This window comes from Nyctibius grandis, chromosome 2 (genome assembly GCF_013368605.1).
Source record: "Nyctibius grandis isolate bNycGra1 chromosome 2, bNycGra1.pri, whole genome shotgun sequence".
NCBI lineage: Eukaryota > Metazoa > Chordata > Aves > Nyctibiiformes > Nyctibiidae > Nyctibius > Nyctibius grandis.
This window is the reverse complement of record NC_090659.1, coordinates 2,577,776-2,596,645: the sequence shown is the minus strand read 5'-3', so window position 1 is coordinate 2,596,645 and position 18,870 is coordinate 2,577,776. Positions and strand designations below refer to the sequence as shown.

Sequence of the window (18,870 nt, the reverse complement as noted above, 5' to 3'; positions counted from 1 at the left end):
ATGGCATATTATAATATTTAGGTGCATGCTGCTGTGCAAATAACTTCAGATCATTAATAGCTTCTGATATTGCATGCCACTTTAAACTTTACAAGGGAATCTGAGAGAACTTATTCTTTTTGCTAAAAAAAAGAAATAAGACTTGAAAAATCAAAAAGATGCTTTCTACTAAGCAAAAGGGTTAGCTTTTGGTCAATGAAAAATGGCATTAAGAAATTAAAAAAAGATGAAGAATGAAATGAATGTAGAAGTGAATGAACAATGGAGAATGCTTTAAAAAAGTACAAACCCCAAAATATTTTCAATTACCAGCATGATGTGTTTCACCAAGAGGCTCAAGTTTTCGAAGTCTATTAAGTTTGGGAGTTCCCCAGCCAACTAAAGGAAAATAAAGACAGTCAAAACACGCCATGACTGCACTCGATTCTGATGAAATGTACAAAAGCCAATTCTCTTTGGGAGAAATCAAAGCATTTAGAAATGCCAAAAGTATGTAATATATTGTATATATGGTGAATAATGATGAAATACTTTAAAAATAAACTGATTTACCCTTAAAAATATTGATATTTTTAATCACTTTTTCATCAGTGAGTAGTCAAGTTTCTGACTTTTTTGTGAAAATAATAACATCTTCCCTCATGGAATAGATCAAATCAATATTGCTGAAAGTTCATCCCATGAAGTGGGAAACTGCATCAAAGATTTCCTATAGAGTAAGGTTTAGCAGCATATCTCCGTATGAAGACCACTCCACTTTCATCATTCACAAATGAATATCTTAAAGGCTTAATAACCACAAACTGAGACATCAACTATTGTTTATTAGTACACTTACCTGGTGGAAGAGCTGGTGGTGGTGTAGGATTTTTGGGAAGAGCGTCTTCTGCATTAACAGGTTCTACTCTGTGGCCCCTTTTTAATTTTGTTTTTTTATTTTTTTTCTTACTGTTATCTATACCAAACAGAAATAAAGCATTACATATCATACAGTTATATTCAGAGAATATCTTAGATCATTTTTGAATACAGTTGTTGGGGTGAGGGTGAGATACATCAGCGTTTTCAGTCCAAACTTATACACAAATTTATCTGAAATGTAAAATTTACCCAACATTTTGATAAGAAAATAAACTGTAAGCATAAAACATATGCAAACTCTACATTTTAATAAAGAAATTCAGCTTAGCGTGGTACTGATGGAAAGTGGACCACATACTTGGTTATGATAAAAATAAACCTAGTTTAAGCTACGGTATCAGTCACACCAACACAAACTTTTTCAAAGAAGATTTTCCAATACAATAGCCTAATGGTGCATTTTTATGTTTTCAATACAGTAAATTGACATGTAGTATCATGAAAAATACAGACAGAAGGAAGAACTATGTGAAAAACAACATTAAAAGACACATTAAAAGGAAGAAGTTTTACCTGAGTCAAGGCATTCTGAGGCTTGCTGCTCATTCTCTTCTTCATGCTGCAAAAGCTGTGTAGTTGTAGAATTGTCTGTGTCTAGTCTACCACCATTTGTATTTTGGCTGCTGCTACTTGGTAAGTGCTGGGCATCCATTTGTTCCTGCTCTGGTTGCGATTTTGAGACAATCATAGCCTTTTCAGTCTCCAACCTTTGCCGCTTCTTTTCCTTTTCAATTTGTTTTTCATTCTAACAAAAAGTATAAGAATTTTTTTTAACAACTTCTAATGCTGTAAACTGACTAATAAGACAGGAAGATTATTTTAAAAATCAAAATATTCGCAAAATATTTTCTGTTCCACATCTAGCATAGAAAATATTTTCAAAAAGGTAAATAAATTAAATTTCCAACATCCTGTCCAGAGGAGGGCGGGGATTAACAGCAAAAGAAATAATCTCTAGGTTTATGGCCTGTTTTCTTGCTTTCTTGTCAGTCATATGACAAAAAAAATGCTAGCTATATAAACATCAACAGTCCTGAGCAAAAGGTTAGAAAACTCCTAATATTTTTTTCCTCTTCAATTGTCTTCTTTTTTTTTTTTTTAATGTTTTAGTTCAAACAAAATACACATTCACAGAGTTTAAGTTTCCAGAAAGTGCTACCATGATTTGGTCAAGTACCAATTGCGTCATACAGACTCAATGATATGCTGTTTCACAGGTTCTGTATCACTGTATCATCATCTCTGCAATACTAGCAGCTATACCCTTCTCTTCGTACTCTGTATGTTATTATAGAGTGTATTATTGTGCATATACCTGAATTTCAAGATATATGGATATGGGCATTTTTGTCCTGGAGAGAAGCAAATGTTTGAATTACTTACCAGAAAAGTCTCTCAGAGAGTTTACATGCTTCTTGAGACGGGGCTTTGAGCAACCCAGTCTAGTGGAAGGTGTCCCTGCCCATGGCAGGGGGGTTGGAACTAGATGATCTTTAAGGTCCCTTCCAACCCAAACCATTCTATGATTCTATGTTATCTCAAGTCAACTGAATAAAAAAAATATAGTACAATAAATAAGAACTACCTGAACTCAGAAACACAGGTTAAGGAAACTTTATATATTAATATGCTTTTCGTACTTCAAAGCTAAGAAAACCTCAATTTTCTCAGTTTTCACCAGAAAACAAGTTATGTTCCAAAAACTAAATAGTTGAAGTAGTCAGGGAGATTTTACATGACTCACTACATCACTAAAACACTTTACAAGAAACTAATATACCTTGATTCATTTTCCACTCCTGAATATCCAATAGTTTAATTCAGAAATGTGTTACAGTCATCTGTTTACAATACCTTTATTTTACTGTGTCTACAAAACTTTTTGTCCCCGAATTAATAATAAGGGATTTTCTTAACATGAAAGCATTGATTCAATGCACACAAAACAAGACTGCCAGGATTAAAACAAATAAATAATGCCATGCACACAGACTTAGAACAGTTCTTTTAAATGAACCATTTTTCTCATTACCTCTCAGACATTTGCTAGTGGTAGGTCTAAAACGATCCAGATTTCCACATATTCTCATACCTCAGAGATTACAGCAGATATAGGCTGGAAGGGGTTTTCAGAGCTCCCAGGCTCAGGGTCTTCCTCTTCAGGTACCTTTCTTCCTTCTTCCCTTTCCCTTTGTTATTGGGTTTACGTTGTGTTGTTGTTTTAGTGTTTTGGGGTTCCAGCGGGGTTGGTTTTTTTTGGGGGGGGGAGGGAGGGATGGGAAAGAGGAGGGGATGAAAAAAGAATTATGAAGAAGCCAAACCATAAATTTTACATAATAGAGAACACTCATTAGGTCATCTAACTCATCCTCCAATTTATGCCAGCTGATTTTTAAAATATGCTTCTATATTTTGCAAAACAATCTACAGAAATCACAATGTCAGGCTAACATCAATAAAGCACAAGTATATGTTATGGCAGAGGTAGAAACACACGCTGCTACGTGCCAGAATGTTCAATCAGCACTTCAGGAAGTGGAAGCAGTTTCTGAGGACAGGTTATGTGACAGAATACCTCTGTGACTGTTCAACAGTATGCTGAAATTTTCACACTGGTAATCTTTTATAACAATTGTTTTAAGGTATTCAATAATTTTTTTAAAAAAATCTATGTGGTGGGAAACCAGACTATCTAAAACCTCTTCTTCTATTTTTGATATACCTCCATTTCTCATAATTCTAGATTCTTCTTAATATACATAAGAGAGAACCAGTGCCAGACTGTTCAGTTTCTGTAGTAACAGTTAGGGAATCATATTTGCTTCACCTAGACTCATAAATGTTCAGAAAGACACATAATCCTCAATACACTGTTGTTGCACCAGCACTAGTTATTTTTTATGTACCAGATCCCTACGTAAGAAATATTAAATTATTTTGTATTAAATAATATATCATTAATAATGTATATGCTCATCAAAGACTTTTCATCAATCGATCTGATGGTACTTGTGCATAGGAAGTTACTGTTACACCTACTTTACAAGCTGCAAGTACTGAGAGAGGAAGTAACCCTGTTGTTCAGAGGAACAGATGTGAATGAAAAGGAGGTCACCGATCTACCCATGAAACCATACTACTTCGAAGGAATGGCCAGTACTGTGTTAAAACTCATTGGCACTACTTCTCTCTGGTTTTCCATTTGGAACAAGATGATTGCTACTAACATATTGTGGAGGAAATGCACTTTGAGAAAACATTCAGGGACGCAGATCTGAACAAAAATCAGTCTGGGGAATTATTAAAGCACAAAACAAAACAGAATTACACTTGAATCAAGAATAACCTCTTTCTTACAGTAAGAAATTGATTTGATGCAAAACAGCAAAATGAGAGTTAATGCCATCTCTTCTATCTGAGACAAGCCCTCAGCTACAGGTAAAACCAGAAGTTACTAGTTAAGACACAAGGAGTTTAGCAAAACTTTTAAGCCTTTAATCCAAATCAGACCCAACCAATTCTTCCAATGAACAAACACAATCAAGATCACTGAGTGGGAAAATAATATATGGCAAATGCCCATATCATCAGACAATCTCTTTTGGGACATGTTTCAAAGTCAGTCTTCCTTGCTACACTGCTCAACACGGCATAAATCCAACACAATCCAAGATGGTCAAAGAGTTTTGTCTATGCAGAGACATGTAGCAGACTAACAGCATATAAATTTTTTCTATAAGTTTGTGAAATATGTATGGAGACCGTGTCAAATTCCAGGTGTTTAAAATGTGCTTAAGTAATTTACTTGCTGAAGTAAACCAAATCAGCAAGAGTACAAGCCAAGACACTTCACAGTAGCTTCACAATTACGTCTCACAGTAACTGAGACTTGCAAATCTCTGCATATATAGGGCAGACAGGGGGACAGGGGTGCTCAGCGAATTTTGCCCCAGTAAAATGATTCACATCAGTCTCTAATAGGAACCATGGTGGGCTGCTGTTGACAACAAAGGGCTTTGAAGGGAAGTAATAAATCACTTGTCCTGCTTCCCCTCCATGCATCATCTTAAGTCCCTCCATGCCTCAGCTGCTGGATATCCTGAAGTTTATTAAGCATAGTGTTGAATAAAGTTTCACATTTAGTCTTTGATATTCACCTATGCGTTACAAGTCTAACTTAAGTTAATACAAGTTTATTTTAGAACACACTTGAAAGTAACTTAAGATTAAATAACAGGATTTATTTTTTAGGTTAGCCTCCTGTGAAGTTATAGCAGCAAGGCCAAATTTATTCCACAACTACCTTGCCATTCTCATTCACAGAACATTTCCAGCATAGAGCAAATAAAATAAAGGGGGTGAACCAGGTAAACACTTGTAGGTCTTAAAGAAAGGCTTTAGCATTCTCATTTTTACTTTTAATATGGAAGCTCTTGGATTGTAAGCTTTACATCCTTGATAGCTTGGTTCCCATAAGCTCTATATACAGGACTAAATCTTAGAGAAAGATAAGGAAGGGGAGGTAGGAGAAACTACAGGGAGAATACCTTTCTTCTCGTATCCTTCTCACTCGCTCAGCTCGTTCTCGTTTCTTTTGTTCTTCATACGCTTTTTGTTCTGCAGTGTCTCTTTGGATGCGCTCATTTAAGGTATCAAAATCTTTTGCTATGATATGTAGAAGCCAGTATAAACCCTTTTTTATTGATTTATCAATTTTTTTCCCACAGCCCATTATAGCTGAGCAAGGTTCCTGTAAATATAAGGAGAAGGAGGGGAAAATTACTTGCGGTTCAGATCACGTTCCTTGAGTGAAAACAAGGAATCAGCCAAACAACTACTGTTCACTCTGAAGCTTGCAAAACACTGAGAAGTATGGGAAATAAATTTGCATATAGGTATTCCATAAATTTAGGTGCCTTTTTTTGCCAAGATACAAATCACATTAGTTCTATCAAATTCCATTATTTCAGCTGATGATTTCAAGTTTGCTGATGATACGAAGCTGGGAGGTTTGGCTGATACACCTGAAGGCTGTGCGGCCATTCAGCGTGATTTGGACAGACTGGAGAGCTGGGCAAAGAGGAACTTAATGAGGTTCAACAAGAATAAGTGCAGAGTCCTGCACCTGGGAAGGAGTAATGAAATGCACAGTACAGGTTAGGAGGCGATCTGCGAGAGCGCAGCTCCGTGGAGAAGGACCTTGGAGTCCTGGTGGACAACAAGTTATCCATGGGACAGCAATGTGCCCTTGTGGCCAAGAAGGCCAATGGTATCCTGGGGTGCATTAAGAAGAGCGTGTCCAGCAGATCAAGGGAGGTCCTCCTCCCCCTCTACTCTACCCTGGTGAGACCTCACCTGGAGTATTGCGTTCAGATCTGGGCTCCCCAGTTCAAGAGGGACAGAAATCTACTGGAGAGAGTCCAACGGAGGGCTACGAGGATGATTAAGGGACTGGAACACCTGCCTGATGAGGAAAGGTTGAGAGACCTGGGGCTTTTTAGTCTGGAGAAGAGAAGACTGAGAGGGGATCTGATTAATGTGTATGAATATATGAGGGCTGGGTGTCAAGAGGAAAGGTGCAACCTCTTTTCACTTGTGGCCTGCGATAGGACAAGGGGCAATGGATGCAGGCAATTGGAGCAAAGGCACAGGAAGTTCAACCTCAACATGAGGAAGAACTTCTTTACTATAAGGGTTACAGAGCACTGGAACAAGCTCCTCAGAGAGGTTGTGGAGTCTCCTTCTCTGGAGACTTTCAAGACCCTTCTGGATGAGTTCCTGTGTAACCTGCCCTAGATTGGTCCTGCTCTGGCAGGGGGGTTGGACTCGATGATCTCCAGAGGTCCCTTCCAACCCCTAACATTCTATGATTCTATGATTTCCAGTCCTTTTCCAAAAATACTAGAATACTGCACAGAAAAACATGTTTGCATGATTATCTCTAAACAGACATATATTTACACCTGTTACATATGCACACACCTGTTACATAAATAGCTGCTATGTGTATATATGTATATTACACATCTGTTTCTATACACATCCCTATCTATGCATCTATACAGAAATATAATTTATCAACTTCAAATATGTATGTTCTGTTTTGCTGCTACTGTATAATAGACTGTTATATTTATCTAGTAAAATGGAAAAAATGAGATGCAAGAGAATCAGCTTAGCTTCAGTTCATGAAACAAATGTTAGACTTATAAGCAGCTAGAGGATAAATAAAATTCAGTGTGAATTTGTCAGAAAAACTTCTAAACCAATTCAATCTTTTTAGGTCAGAATAGGTATTGTGGATAGGGGTGAAGCAAAATATTATGCCGCTTGATTGGAGTAAAACTTCTGTCATGATATTCTCATCAGCAAGTAAGAGAAACATAGGCAAATCTGTTGGAAGATGGGTACAAAACGCATTGTTATATTAGTTTGGAATCCTTTATCTAGCTTGGATGCAACACTTCAAGGAAGTGGATTCACTGGAAGGAATCAAGAGGAGCACAGTGCGAAAGATCAGACAAAATTGATTATGAACACACACCTGGTAAGAAAACATGGACGGAAGGGGAGTGGTTCTTCTCTTGAGACGAAAAAGCTTCAAGGAGAAGGGAGCTGCTCCGGAGCCGGCCCGTCCCGCAGTGGGGCGGCAGATCTCGGCGCACAGCGGCCTTGCCTGCCGTGAGGAAGCGCCGGGGCAGCGGCGGGAGCCCCCGGGGCCGGCAGCTCTCGCGGGGAGTCGCTGTGGAGGCGGGGGCGCTGCCGGAGCCACCGCGGCCCCTCCTACAAAGGGCGGCCTGACCCTCCAGGCAGGATGGCGAGCACTCGCCTGAGAGCGAGGGCTGCAGCGCCGGCTCGGGGATCCGCACCATCGACCCCAGCCGTGACCGATGCCTCCACCCACTCCACGGAGTTGCTGAAGGGAGAGGCTGGAGCGCAGACCTCGGGCTGTGGAGGGATGGGCAGCAGCAGATCTGCCTGCAGCAGGTGTGTCCAGGTGGAGGACCTCCTGCAGCAGGTCGCTGAGCTGCAGGAGGCAGTGAGGAGGCTGTGTGACATCAAGGAGGCTGAGAAGGAGTTGGAAAATGGGGGTCAAGTGCAGTCTACAGTGGCCCCACAGTCCATGGCCAAACAGACAAAACCCCCCCCAGTGGCACACTCAGAAGGAAGGGGGAATAAAACTGCAGGAGAATGGAGGGTCGTAAAGACAAAAACCAGCAGGAGGAAGCGACTTCCTCCAAGGCCTGAGGTATCCCTGCACAACCCCCCAGTGGCACGCACAAAAGGAAAGGGGGATATAACTGCAGAGGAATGGAAGGATGCAAAAGCACGGACTAGAGGAGGAAGAGACTCCCCCCGAAGCCTGAGGTGCCCTTGCAGAACCGCTTCAGTCCTCCGCAGTCTGAGGAGGAAAGACCCGCCACATCGGGAGAGATGCTGGAGCCCAGTAAGGCAGCCCAGTGTGCCCCCCGTATAAAGACCAGTCCTACCACGAAAAAGCGACGGGTGATAGTGGGAGGTGACTCTCTACTGAGGGGCACAGAGGCACCCATCTGCCGACCTGATGCGCTCTCTAGAGAGGTGTGCTGCCTACCGGGGGCTCGCAGAAGGGACGGCACGCAGAGACTACAGAGCCTGGTACAGCCCTCAGACTATTACCCACTGCTGCTCTTTCACGTGGGCACCAGTGATACAGCCAAGAGCCGTCTTGAGACATATCAAGGAGGACTACAGAGCCCTGGGAGCAGCGGTAAAGGACTCTGGGGCCCAGGTAGTTTTCTCATCGATCCTTCCAGTCAAAGGGAAGGGGACTAAAAGGGACAGTCATATTAGGGAAATCAACACAGGGCTACAGGACTGGTGCCACAGCCAGGGGTTTGGCTACTTAGACCACGGGACTTGTTTTGAGAAACCTGGTCTTCTGGCAGCCGATGGGGTCCATCTATCAGAGAAGGGGAAGACCATCTTGGGTCAGAGGTTAGCCAAGCTGGTAAAGAGGGCTTTAAACTAGATTGGCCGGGGGAGGGGATCCTCAGTCCATCCCAATTCAGACGGTCCAATGCCAGGGCCAGCAATAGGTGCCCAGAGACTGGAGAAGGATGGCAGGTCGGCAGGAGAGAGCCAGAAGAGCCACGGATAGGAATTTCAGGCCGCAAGGCAGCTTCGTCAGGGGCCCAACTGAAATGCCTCTATGTAAATGCACGGAGCGTGGGGAACAAACAAGAGGAACAGAGATGTGAGCATACCTGCAAGGCTACGACCTTATTGGCATCACAGAGACATGGTGGGATGACTCTGACGACTGGAGCGTTGGAATGGAGGGATACAGGCTTTTTAGGAAGGACAGGCAGGGGAGACGAGGAGGGGGTGTTGCGCTCTATGTCAATGATCAGTCTGAGTGCATGGAGCTCTGCCTGGGGATGGAGGAGGAGCCGACGGAAAGCTTATGGGTCAGGATTAAAGGGCGGGCAGGGACGGGAGACATTATAGTGGGCGTCTGCTACAGGCCACCTGACCAGGATGGCCAAGCAGATGAGGCCCTCCACAGACAGATAGATACAGCCTCACGTTCACAGGCCCTGGTCCTCATGGGGGACTTCAACCACCCTGACATCTGTTGGAAGGACAACACAGCTGGGCACAAGCAATCCAGGAGGTTCCTGGAATGCATGGATGACAACTTCCTTCTCCAAGTGATAGAGGAGCCGACGAGGAGAGGTGCCATGCTGGACCTTGTTCTCACCAACAAGGAGGGGCTGGTGGGCGATGTGAAGCTCAAGGGTAGCCTTGGCTGCAGCGACCATGAAATGGTGGAGTTCAAGATCCATAGGGCAGCAAGAAGGGCGCGCAGCCAGCTCACCACCCCGGATTTCAGGAGAGCAGACTTTGACCTCTTCAGGGACCTGCTCGGGAAAGTCCCTTGGGATAAAGCCCTGGAGGGAAGAGGGGCCCAAGAAAGCTGGTTAGTATTCAAGGACCACCTCCTCCAGGCTCAGGACCGACGCATCCCGACAAAGAGGAAGGCAGGCAAAAACGCCAGGAGGCCTGCATGGATGAACAAGGAGCTTCTGGATAAACTCAGGCACAAGAAGAAAGCCTACAGAGGGTGGAAGCAAGGGCAGGTAGCCTGGGAGGAATACAGGGAAATTGTCCGAGAAGCCAGGGACCAGGTTAGGAAAGCTAAAGCCCTGAGAGAATTAAATCTGGCCAGGGATGTCAAGGACAACAAGAAACACTTGTATAGGTAAGTCGGTGATAAAAGGAAGACTAGGAAAAACGTGGGCCCTCTCCGGAAGGAAACGGGAGACCTGTTTACCTGGGATATGGAGAAGGCTGAGGTACTCAACGACTTCTTTGCCTCCGTCTTCACTGGCAAGAGCTCTAGCCTCACCACCCAAGTCACAGAAGGCAGAGGCAGGGACTGGAAGGATGAAGAACCACCCACTGTAGGAGAAGATCAGGTTCGAGACCATCTAAGGAACCTGAAGGTGCACAAGTCCATGGGACCTGATGAGGTGCATCCACGGGTCCTGAGGGAACTGGCAGATGAAGTTGCTAATCTGCTATCCATCATTTTTGAGAAGTCGTGGCAGTCTGGTCAAGTTCCCACTGACTGGAAAAGGGGAAACATAACCCCCATCTTCAAGAAGGAGAAAAAGGAAGACCCAGGGAACTACAGGCCAGTCAGTCTCACCTCTGTGCCTGGCAAGATCATGGAGCAGATCCTCCTGGAAACTATACTGAGGCACACGGAAATCAAGGAGGTGACTGGTGACAGCCAACATGGCTTCACCAAGGGCAAATCATGCCTAACAAATTTGGTGGCCTTCTACGACGGGGTTACAGCACAGGTAGATAGGGGAAGGGCAACTGATGTCACCTACCTGGACTTGTGCAAAGCATTTGACACTGTCCCGCATGACATCCTTGTCTCTAAATTGGAGAGACATGGACTTGATGGATGGACCACTTGGTGGATAAAGAACTGGCTGGATGGTTGCACTCAAAGAGTTACGGTCAACGGCTCAGTGTCCAAGTGGACACCAGTGACGAGTGGCATTCCTCAGGGGTCGGTATTGGGACTGGTCCTGTTTAACATCTTTGTTGGCGACATGGACAGTGGGATTGAGTGTGCCCTCAGCAAGTTTGCCGACGACACCAAGCTGGGTGGTGTGGTCGACATGCTGGAGGGAAGGGATGCCATCCGAGGGACCTTGACAGGCTTGAGAGCTGGGCCTTTGCAAACCCCATGAAGTTCAACAAGGCCAAGTGCAAGGTCCTGCATGCAGGCTGGGGCAATCCCAAGCACAAATACAGGCTGGGCGGAGAATGGATTGAGAGCAGCCCTGAGGAGAAGGACTTGGGGGTGATGGTTGATGAGAAGCTTAACATGAGCCGGCAGTGCGTGCTTGCAGCCCAGAAGGCCAACCGCATCCTGGGCTGCATCAAAAGAAGCATGGCCGAGGGAGGTGATATTGCCCCTTTACTCTGCTCTCATGAGACCTCACCTGGAGTACTGCGTTCAGCTCTGGGTCCCCCAACATAAGAAGGACATGGAGCTGTTGGAGCGAGTCCAGAGGAGGGCCACAAAGATGATCAGAGGGCTGGAGCCCCTCTGCTGTGAAGACAGGCTGAGAGAGTTGGGGCTGTTCGGCCTGGAGAAGAGAAGGCTCCAGGAAGACCTCATAGCAGCCTTCCAGTATCTGAAGGGGGCCTACAGGAAAGCAGGAGAGGGGCTTTTTACAAGGGCAAGTAGTGACAGGATGAGGGGGAATGGTTTTAAACTGAAAGAGGGTAGTTTTAGAATAGATATTAGGAAGAAATTCTTTCCTGTGAGGGTGATGAGACACTGGAACAGGTTGCCCAGAGAAGCTGTGGATGCCCCCTCCCTGGCAGTGTTAAGGCCAGGTTGGATGAGGCTTTGAGCAACCTGGTCTAGTGTAAAGGTGTCCCTGCCTGTGGCAGGGGGGTTGGAACTAGATCATCTTTAAGGTTCCTTCCAACCCCAACCATTCTATGATTCTATGATATGGTAATAGCCTTCAAAAACACAAGGCATAATGCAAATAGGAAAAGGATAATTTGCTCTTCATGTTCATTGCCAGGAGGACAAGTATAATTGGCTTTATTTGGAACAAAAAAAGATATAGCTCAATTCTAGCTTAGAACATGGAAAAGGAGTAGATGACCTCTCAAGATCTCTTCAGAACTATTTTCCAGAACGTTTTGGAGCATTGTATGGGTCTCTAAAACTGTTCTCTGAATAACAATTGAATAGACCCAGCTATGTATTTGACATGAGGAAATAATATTTCACACTGATTGTGTTCAGGATTTGTGTTCATGAATGAACAAAGATTTTAAAAAAACCCAAAAACCACTAACTCCCCAACATCAAACCCTAAACAGTTCTCTGTGTTATCTCTTCATTTGAGCAGCATTTAAATGTCACCATAGTCAGATATGGTATGTACTATTTACAACAGAAAAAAATCATTCTGACCTGTTATGTCCTCCCAGAGTGCCAAACCTAGTTTGCATTTTAATACATTCCTACTTTGTCTAAATTCAGGTTCAAATATGAGTGTTGTTCACTACAGTACACTACAATATTATCTAGCAGAACCTAATCAAGGAGAATATGTATCAGCAATAATACCTTGTTTCTCTGAGAAAACTAAGATAAAACAATAGACAGCACTGGGGCAATTTTCTTCTAGGTCTGGACAAAGATTGTTACTGTATTTCAGTTATAAAATATAGAGAAATATAGAATATACAAACATAAAAAAAGAATATTATGAAGGTCATTCTCACTGACATTGTGTGACAGTGAGACAAACGACTCCTTCCATTTGCTTTAATATTTTGCAGGGAAATTTTACGATCTAGAAGAAAACTAATTAAAAGAATAAGGTTTTTTGGTCCTTGCCTAATTTTATTTAAATTTTGTTTCATAACGCCCTGTTTAAATTCACCCCATGAGTCATCATACTGAAATACGTTGGGACCGTGTTTACCTTTAATGAGCCTAGTAAAGCAGCTGCCCATAAGACTCCCAGCTGCTTTCAGCTAAAACGACTTAAAGTATGTGATCTAGTTTCTTCGTTGATTATGCCCAAGATATAAATGGAGAACAAGAACAGCATTTTACTGGAACATGTCACAAATTAAGTAATTCTAAAGTATTGGAAAAATACACTAGAATCTTTCAGGTCTTTCATATTGACAATGCTTTGCAAGAAAATATTTTTGCCACAAAAGTCCCTCAGAAAAAAACCTGTGAACTTGCAATTTTTATTTTTTATGATTGCTATATGCATAGTACAAAATCCACTGACTGAAAAGCCCTCAAACAGTCATCATGTAATGAACATAGCTATGCCTTGCTATAACCTAACTTTCTAGAGAAAACAACAGCAATATGTACTACCCTATGAATTGTGCAACTCCACCTAGGGAATACAAAGACTTTTTAAAATTTTAAATTCCAAATACCAGATGGAATGGTTTTGCAAAATTGCCTTCTAATTTTGGTTAAGAACAGCATAACTCTCATTATCTTTTACAATGTTTCTTACTGCAATTAGAAAAAGATTATAAGAGTAAAGGCCACAAATAGTTAACTAAGAAACTGGTTGATTAAAACAAAAGCTTAAAGAAACTTCAAGGACTACTGATTTACATAAATTATCTGAAATATTGATCAATATTAAGTAGCCTTCATCCAGATTTCTGGATTTGGCTCCTCCCCTCTCCCTAATTTTTTTTTTTTAACATGACTTTGAATACTACATCTGAAATGTAGTTATTTTAGGACAGATATTAACTAGCTCTAACAGTGTTCTTTGATGACTGCTGTGCTGGGAATTAGATGCACTAGGAATTAGATTAGGTTCTTACTGTTTGCCAGATGGTAACTCACACTAAATGATGGTTTTAGCTATGAAACCTCAGAAATGAGACAAACATCACATGTGAACAGGGGTCCTTCCTGAATGTCAACATAGGCAAATTCCACTTCCTGCTTCCTTTTTAAAAAGGTGGAATACTAAACTTGCTGTCTAACTAAACAAGTTTTAAACCACATTAGTAATTAATTTTTCTTACATGGTTTCAGAATGGACCAGCAGGTACACTTTGCGAACTTTCTTATACAGATTTCTTCAACAAATCCAGAAGCAGAACATCAAGATGAACGGTAGAATTGCTTCCAAAACAGATACATGTGCTGTATTCTTTGCTGGCATGGCAGGGTTCTAGTTTCAGTTTTATGCTATGTGGCATAATCCTCGACCTTATTGCAAGCATTACATACATATTAGGAAATGAAACATCTTAAAATATACTTACAATTTGACACATACACTTGTGTTCATTGACAAGCTTTTCCAGAGATAAGGATTCAATTACATCTGCTTCTGACAAAGCTCCTTCTCTGTCCTGCTTATTTGCCAGCCTAAAGAAAAGATCAAAGGAAACACTTAGCACCCTGACACCAGAGAGATTCTCACATCTCCAAAAGCTAAGTTTTTGACAAAAGTAGGAAGAAGAAGGAGAAGAAAGAGAAAGTAAAGAAAAAATGCCTGGTTTCAGCTTTAATTCTTAATTGTTCTTTCTACTTAATAAACTTGTTAGTCCATACACTATATTCAGCAGATACTAATATTAAATAATTACTAAGCACTCATAGACAAAGCAATTATATTTTACAGCTAAGAAAATGGATGTAAAAGACGGTACTGTTCTACATTCTAAAGCTATACAGCACAATCTGTTGAAGCCTGTGCGTCAAAATTCAGAACTTCACAGCTTCTCAAACCATGTGCATTTCCCCACATAATACTGCTTCATGATCATCTTGGGTCTGCCTACTGTCCAGAGTATCTCTCAGATGCCAAACAACTTGATCTGGAACGTTTTGAACCTGCTCAAAGCTTGGAGGGAGGAATTCGCATGAATAGCTCTCAAAAACATACTTTATTATTAAATAGAGGGAAGGAAAAAAAAGATATATGAAGCACATAGCTTACAAATAAGTACTCTGTAACTGTTGTTCTTGATCAGATTTGTCTTCCATGTACTCCGTAACTGCATCCAATCCATAACTTGACTATCCTCAAGACCTCAATTTCTTGATTAAAATGGATTTAAATTGGTCAACATCCAAGAAGGTAGGATGGATTATAGACACCATGATCATGTATGCCTCACTTCTTTAGGAAAATGGGCTAAAATCTTCTCAGTCATTCCCTGATAAATGCAGCATGCATTTATCCTAGTAAATGCATTCTATATAGAAAGGGATAAATTGTCAGAAGCAAAGGAACAGTGTACGTAAAGCAATGTGTAGAAAATATTAGAAAAATATTAACAAGGTAAGTTTACCTAAGTATTTAGGAATGTGTCAGCTAAGCAGCAGTATTTCCTAAAAGGAAACTTAAAAAAAGTAAACTTGCAGTCTGGTTGGTCAATGATTTTCTGAGTTCACTTATAAGCAAATTTTAATAACAAATGGAGACTTTTAGATAGAAATCCAAAATATATATTCTAAACACACAGACAAATGACAAGTAGAGACAACACATAGAAAATAATGTTTCTTGAGGGTCTGAGAGTTATATAAGGAATAAATAAAACTTCACAGAAGAAGCCAAGCCAAAAATGTTGTTCTCATCTTCCATAAAAACTCTTGGTGACAATAGGATATCTAGTCTTTCCTCTCCCATTACCTGCTTTTAATTAAAAGCTAGTATGGTAAATCTCTAGGAACTGTGAAAAGATATTAAATAATATTTCACTAGCAAATGACTACTCCTATTCAAAGTTACTATTTTTCAGCATGAAAACTGGTGCTGTTTGCTTTGAACCAGTGTAGACCACTTTGGGATATAAGCATACAATGCAATCTGATTTTAATGTTGTTCTGAAATTTAGCAACCCTTCCATTGCAAGAGAACTCCGGTTCAACTTTCTGGATAAAATCACAAATGTTTAGCTTCCATGAACACAATGGTAGATGGTTTTGGAACCAGACATGGTAGCCTTTCTTCCGAAATCTCAAGTCATCATCATTAACTCAAATGGCTTTTAGGGAATGTTAGGCCAAGGGTTGTACTTTGGATTTATCACACTCCTTGCAGGAAGAGAAAAATGGTAGGAATTCACTCCATAGTTAGCAGAGCTTGTCAGCAGCTCAGTTTGATCTAAAACCTTATTCCCTCCCTTTTTCCAGAATCACAGTATTACAGCCTCAGTTCTTAATTATTTTACTCTCAAGAGAGTTTTTAACCTCAAAGAGATATTAAAAGAAAAAGCTGTGTTGCATCTACAGCTCAAAAAAACATTCCTTGTAACCATTAACCTCACACAGTATGATTCATTACCTAATCTCTCCCTTCAAGTGGGGTTTACGAAGGAGACCATGGAAAGACAGCTTCTCAAGCATCCATTCTCTCATTCTTCATCAGTCCCAAGAACTATTTGCAGTCCAAAAGGTTCACATACTTATCATCAGCTTTGGGATAAGACCCCCTACATCCTACTGATGATCAACTTTTCTGCCTTGCCTGCAGAGCTAGAAAGAGCACAACAAGGCTTTCCCCACCCTCCTTTCATAATCCATTCCCATTTCTCAACAAAAAGAATAACTTTACAGTACTTTGTACTCTATATGATTTAGTGCAGAGATTCCCTAAGTGTTGCTCAATGCGTGTACAGAAGCTATGACATTTTCAATATGCTTATGATACTCTGGCACTATCCCTTCCCACCAACCAGCTAGGACAGTAATGTCCTCTCAGTATTTGGCTATGAAACAGGGCCAAAGCTAAACCAGAGAAAAACTGAAATGAAATTCAAGAAAGCTATGCAAAGTAATTAAAAGGCTGGAAACAATGATCTCCACTTTTTTTCGTTTAACCTATCTTTGTCACAATCTGAAAACCTTATTGCACTGCCCTCAGTCTCAAAAAACATTCCTCAGCAGTGTTGTCAACTCCTATCTAGATCTAACTGAAGCAAATATTTCTGAACACAGACTTTTCTGCCACAGCCTATTCTTTTCTCACCTCAAGATTAAATAACTGCAATATTTACTATGTTATTGGACTGCACATTCTACAAAGCACAGCTGAAGCAGAATGAAATGTCGGTAAACTGCATAGTTCAGCATGACCGTGACACTGGTGTCCTATAACTTGCAGTAGCTGCTGATTTTTAACCTCTAATATCTTGAAAGGCATAAGATTTGTCTTTTTGGTCAATTAGCTTCCATTTTCTCCACCGCACTCCTGTTGCAATACTGACTGCATTCAAAAAAATACAGCTGAGGTGCCGTATCTGGAAAAGCAGCATATCCAAATAGCTGTCTCCACCTTATGCTCACCGAGAACTGAAGTGGGATAGTACAGGTCATACATTTCCTGCTGTACACCCCTGCGTGCTTTAACCTTTAGGTCAAACTTCTAAATGGAGTTAAAAATATTTTTAAGATACTTTGATAAAGGATGTTATTTTGCTGGGGTTTTTTTCCCCTTATCAGGTAAATGCATTAATAGATCCATGACCTACCCTTGCTTCCTTTTCCCGTTGTGCTTTAGTGTAGAAGAAAGCAAGCCCTGCACTTAGACTTGTGCTTCATAGGTAGGCAGTGCTCCACTTGCAGCTTACAAGGCTGCTGTCAAGGGAGCTCCTCCTAGACATTTCCTGCTACGGGGCAGCTCCAGCAGTGATCCGCGTCTCAGCAAGGCTGGGTTTCAAACAGGCAGAACCAGATTCCCCAAGTAGAAAGCAATCAATTTGCCTGTCTACTGCAGTTGCAGAAGTCAGCTTCTCTCTCACACCACCGCTCCTGAAGATGAACCCTTGGACAACTATATAAGAACTAGAAGTGGAAGGCACGCAGAAAATACTTAATGGAATGCCACTCAAGTCACATTACTTACTTAGGCAAATATTCAAACCAATATTTTCCAGATTATACTGAAGCTTACCCTCAGAAGTTCCTCTGTAAAGGATAAAACAGAAAGCCACCAGCACAGGATTAAAAGGTAAAGACTATTCTTTTACTTAATGTTTATAAAGTTGCAAATATCAGAAAAAAAGCTGTGTAGCATGGTTTAGAATGGAAATGTGCCTAAGTGTCAAGATATCAATTATTTGTATGTCTACCCTGCAAAGAACTGGATATTTCTTTGGGTGAATATAGTCTCAGAGCTCTGCTGCTCACGCACAGGAACGCTAGGTTTTGAGGCAAGGTTTATGCATAAAAGCTTCCTTCTTTAGGGAATACATTAGAGTTATCTTAAAGAATAGACCTTGTTTTTAATTTTCCAAGTCAGTAGAACTTCATCTATAGCAATTTTTCATGTTTAAAAAACTGTGGGAGGTATATATCAAAACATACTTGAAAGCACAGGAGAGCATCTGTTGGTTTATCACATTAAGTTTGCTGAACGAGAAGCTTTCATATATAAAATCATGCTTGGCTTATTTCAATTTCACATAAATTATATTTGGAACCTTCTTAGTGTTACAAACTTACTTTATGCAAGAAATAAATAAAGAAAAGGCAGGCAGCAAGTGCTTTTATGTCAAGTAGGATTTTTTAAGCAACTAGAGAGCTTTTGAACTTTAAAAGTCATGGGAAACAATGTGGAAAGGGAGTGTATGTGTGCCTTGGCACAACTGACATCTACAGTTCAGTAACAATATTTTCTCTTAGAAGCCAGAAGACATGCCAGAGAAAAACAAAGTCTGAATGCAAACTACGTGTGTTCCTTGACCTGTTTCTAAAATGTAAAAGTATTGAGCAAAGAGGAAAAAGGAAAAAAAAAATAATCAGTATTAAAGTTTACATTACAACCGAAAAGATTTGGTGAAAAAAAAATCCCATATGAAAAGGACACATTCGTATCTCAACTTTCATCAAAAATCCAAGAAGTGTTA

At 41.0% G+C, this 18,870-nt stretch overlaps 1 protein-coding gene across 11 annotated transcripts in view; it reads right to left on the bottom strand.

The window, feature by feature from the left end:
- ARL13B (ADP ribosylation factor like GTPase 13B) overlaps positions 1-18,870 on the bottom strand; it is a 53,343-nt gene that overhangs the window by 6,576 nt on the left and 27,897 nt on the right. For 5 of the 11 annotated variants that reach the window (XR_011050185.1, XR_011050187.1, XM_068424015.1 and 2 more), the window contains exons 5-10: positions 14,275-14,380; positions 5,469-5,671; positions 3,014-3,110; positions 1,435-1,666; positions 839-955; positions 310-378 (exon numbers count right to left, since the gene is read on the bottom strand). Coding sequence is in view for 8 of the 11 variants with exons in the window: in XM_068424015.1 (XP_068280116.1) it covers positions 310-378; positions 839-955; positions 1,435-1,666; positions 3,014-3,110; positions 5,469-5,671; positions 14,275-14,380 (824 nt within the window). In the remaining 3 variants the exon portion in view is untranslated. Of the gene's footprint in view, positions 1-289; positions 379-838; positions 956-1,434; positions 1,667-3,013; positions 3,111-5,468; positions 5,672-14,274; positions 14,381-18,870 lie in introns of all 11 variants that reach the window. The other 6 variants (XR_011050188.1, XM_068424050.1, XM_068424074.1 and 3 more) reach the window with 2 other exon arrangements.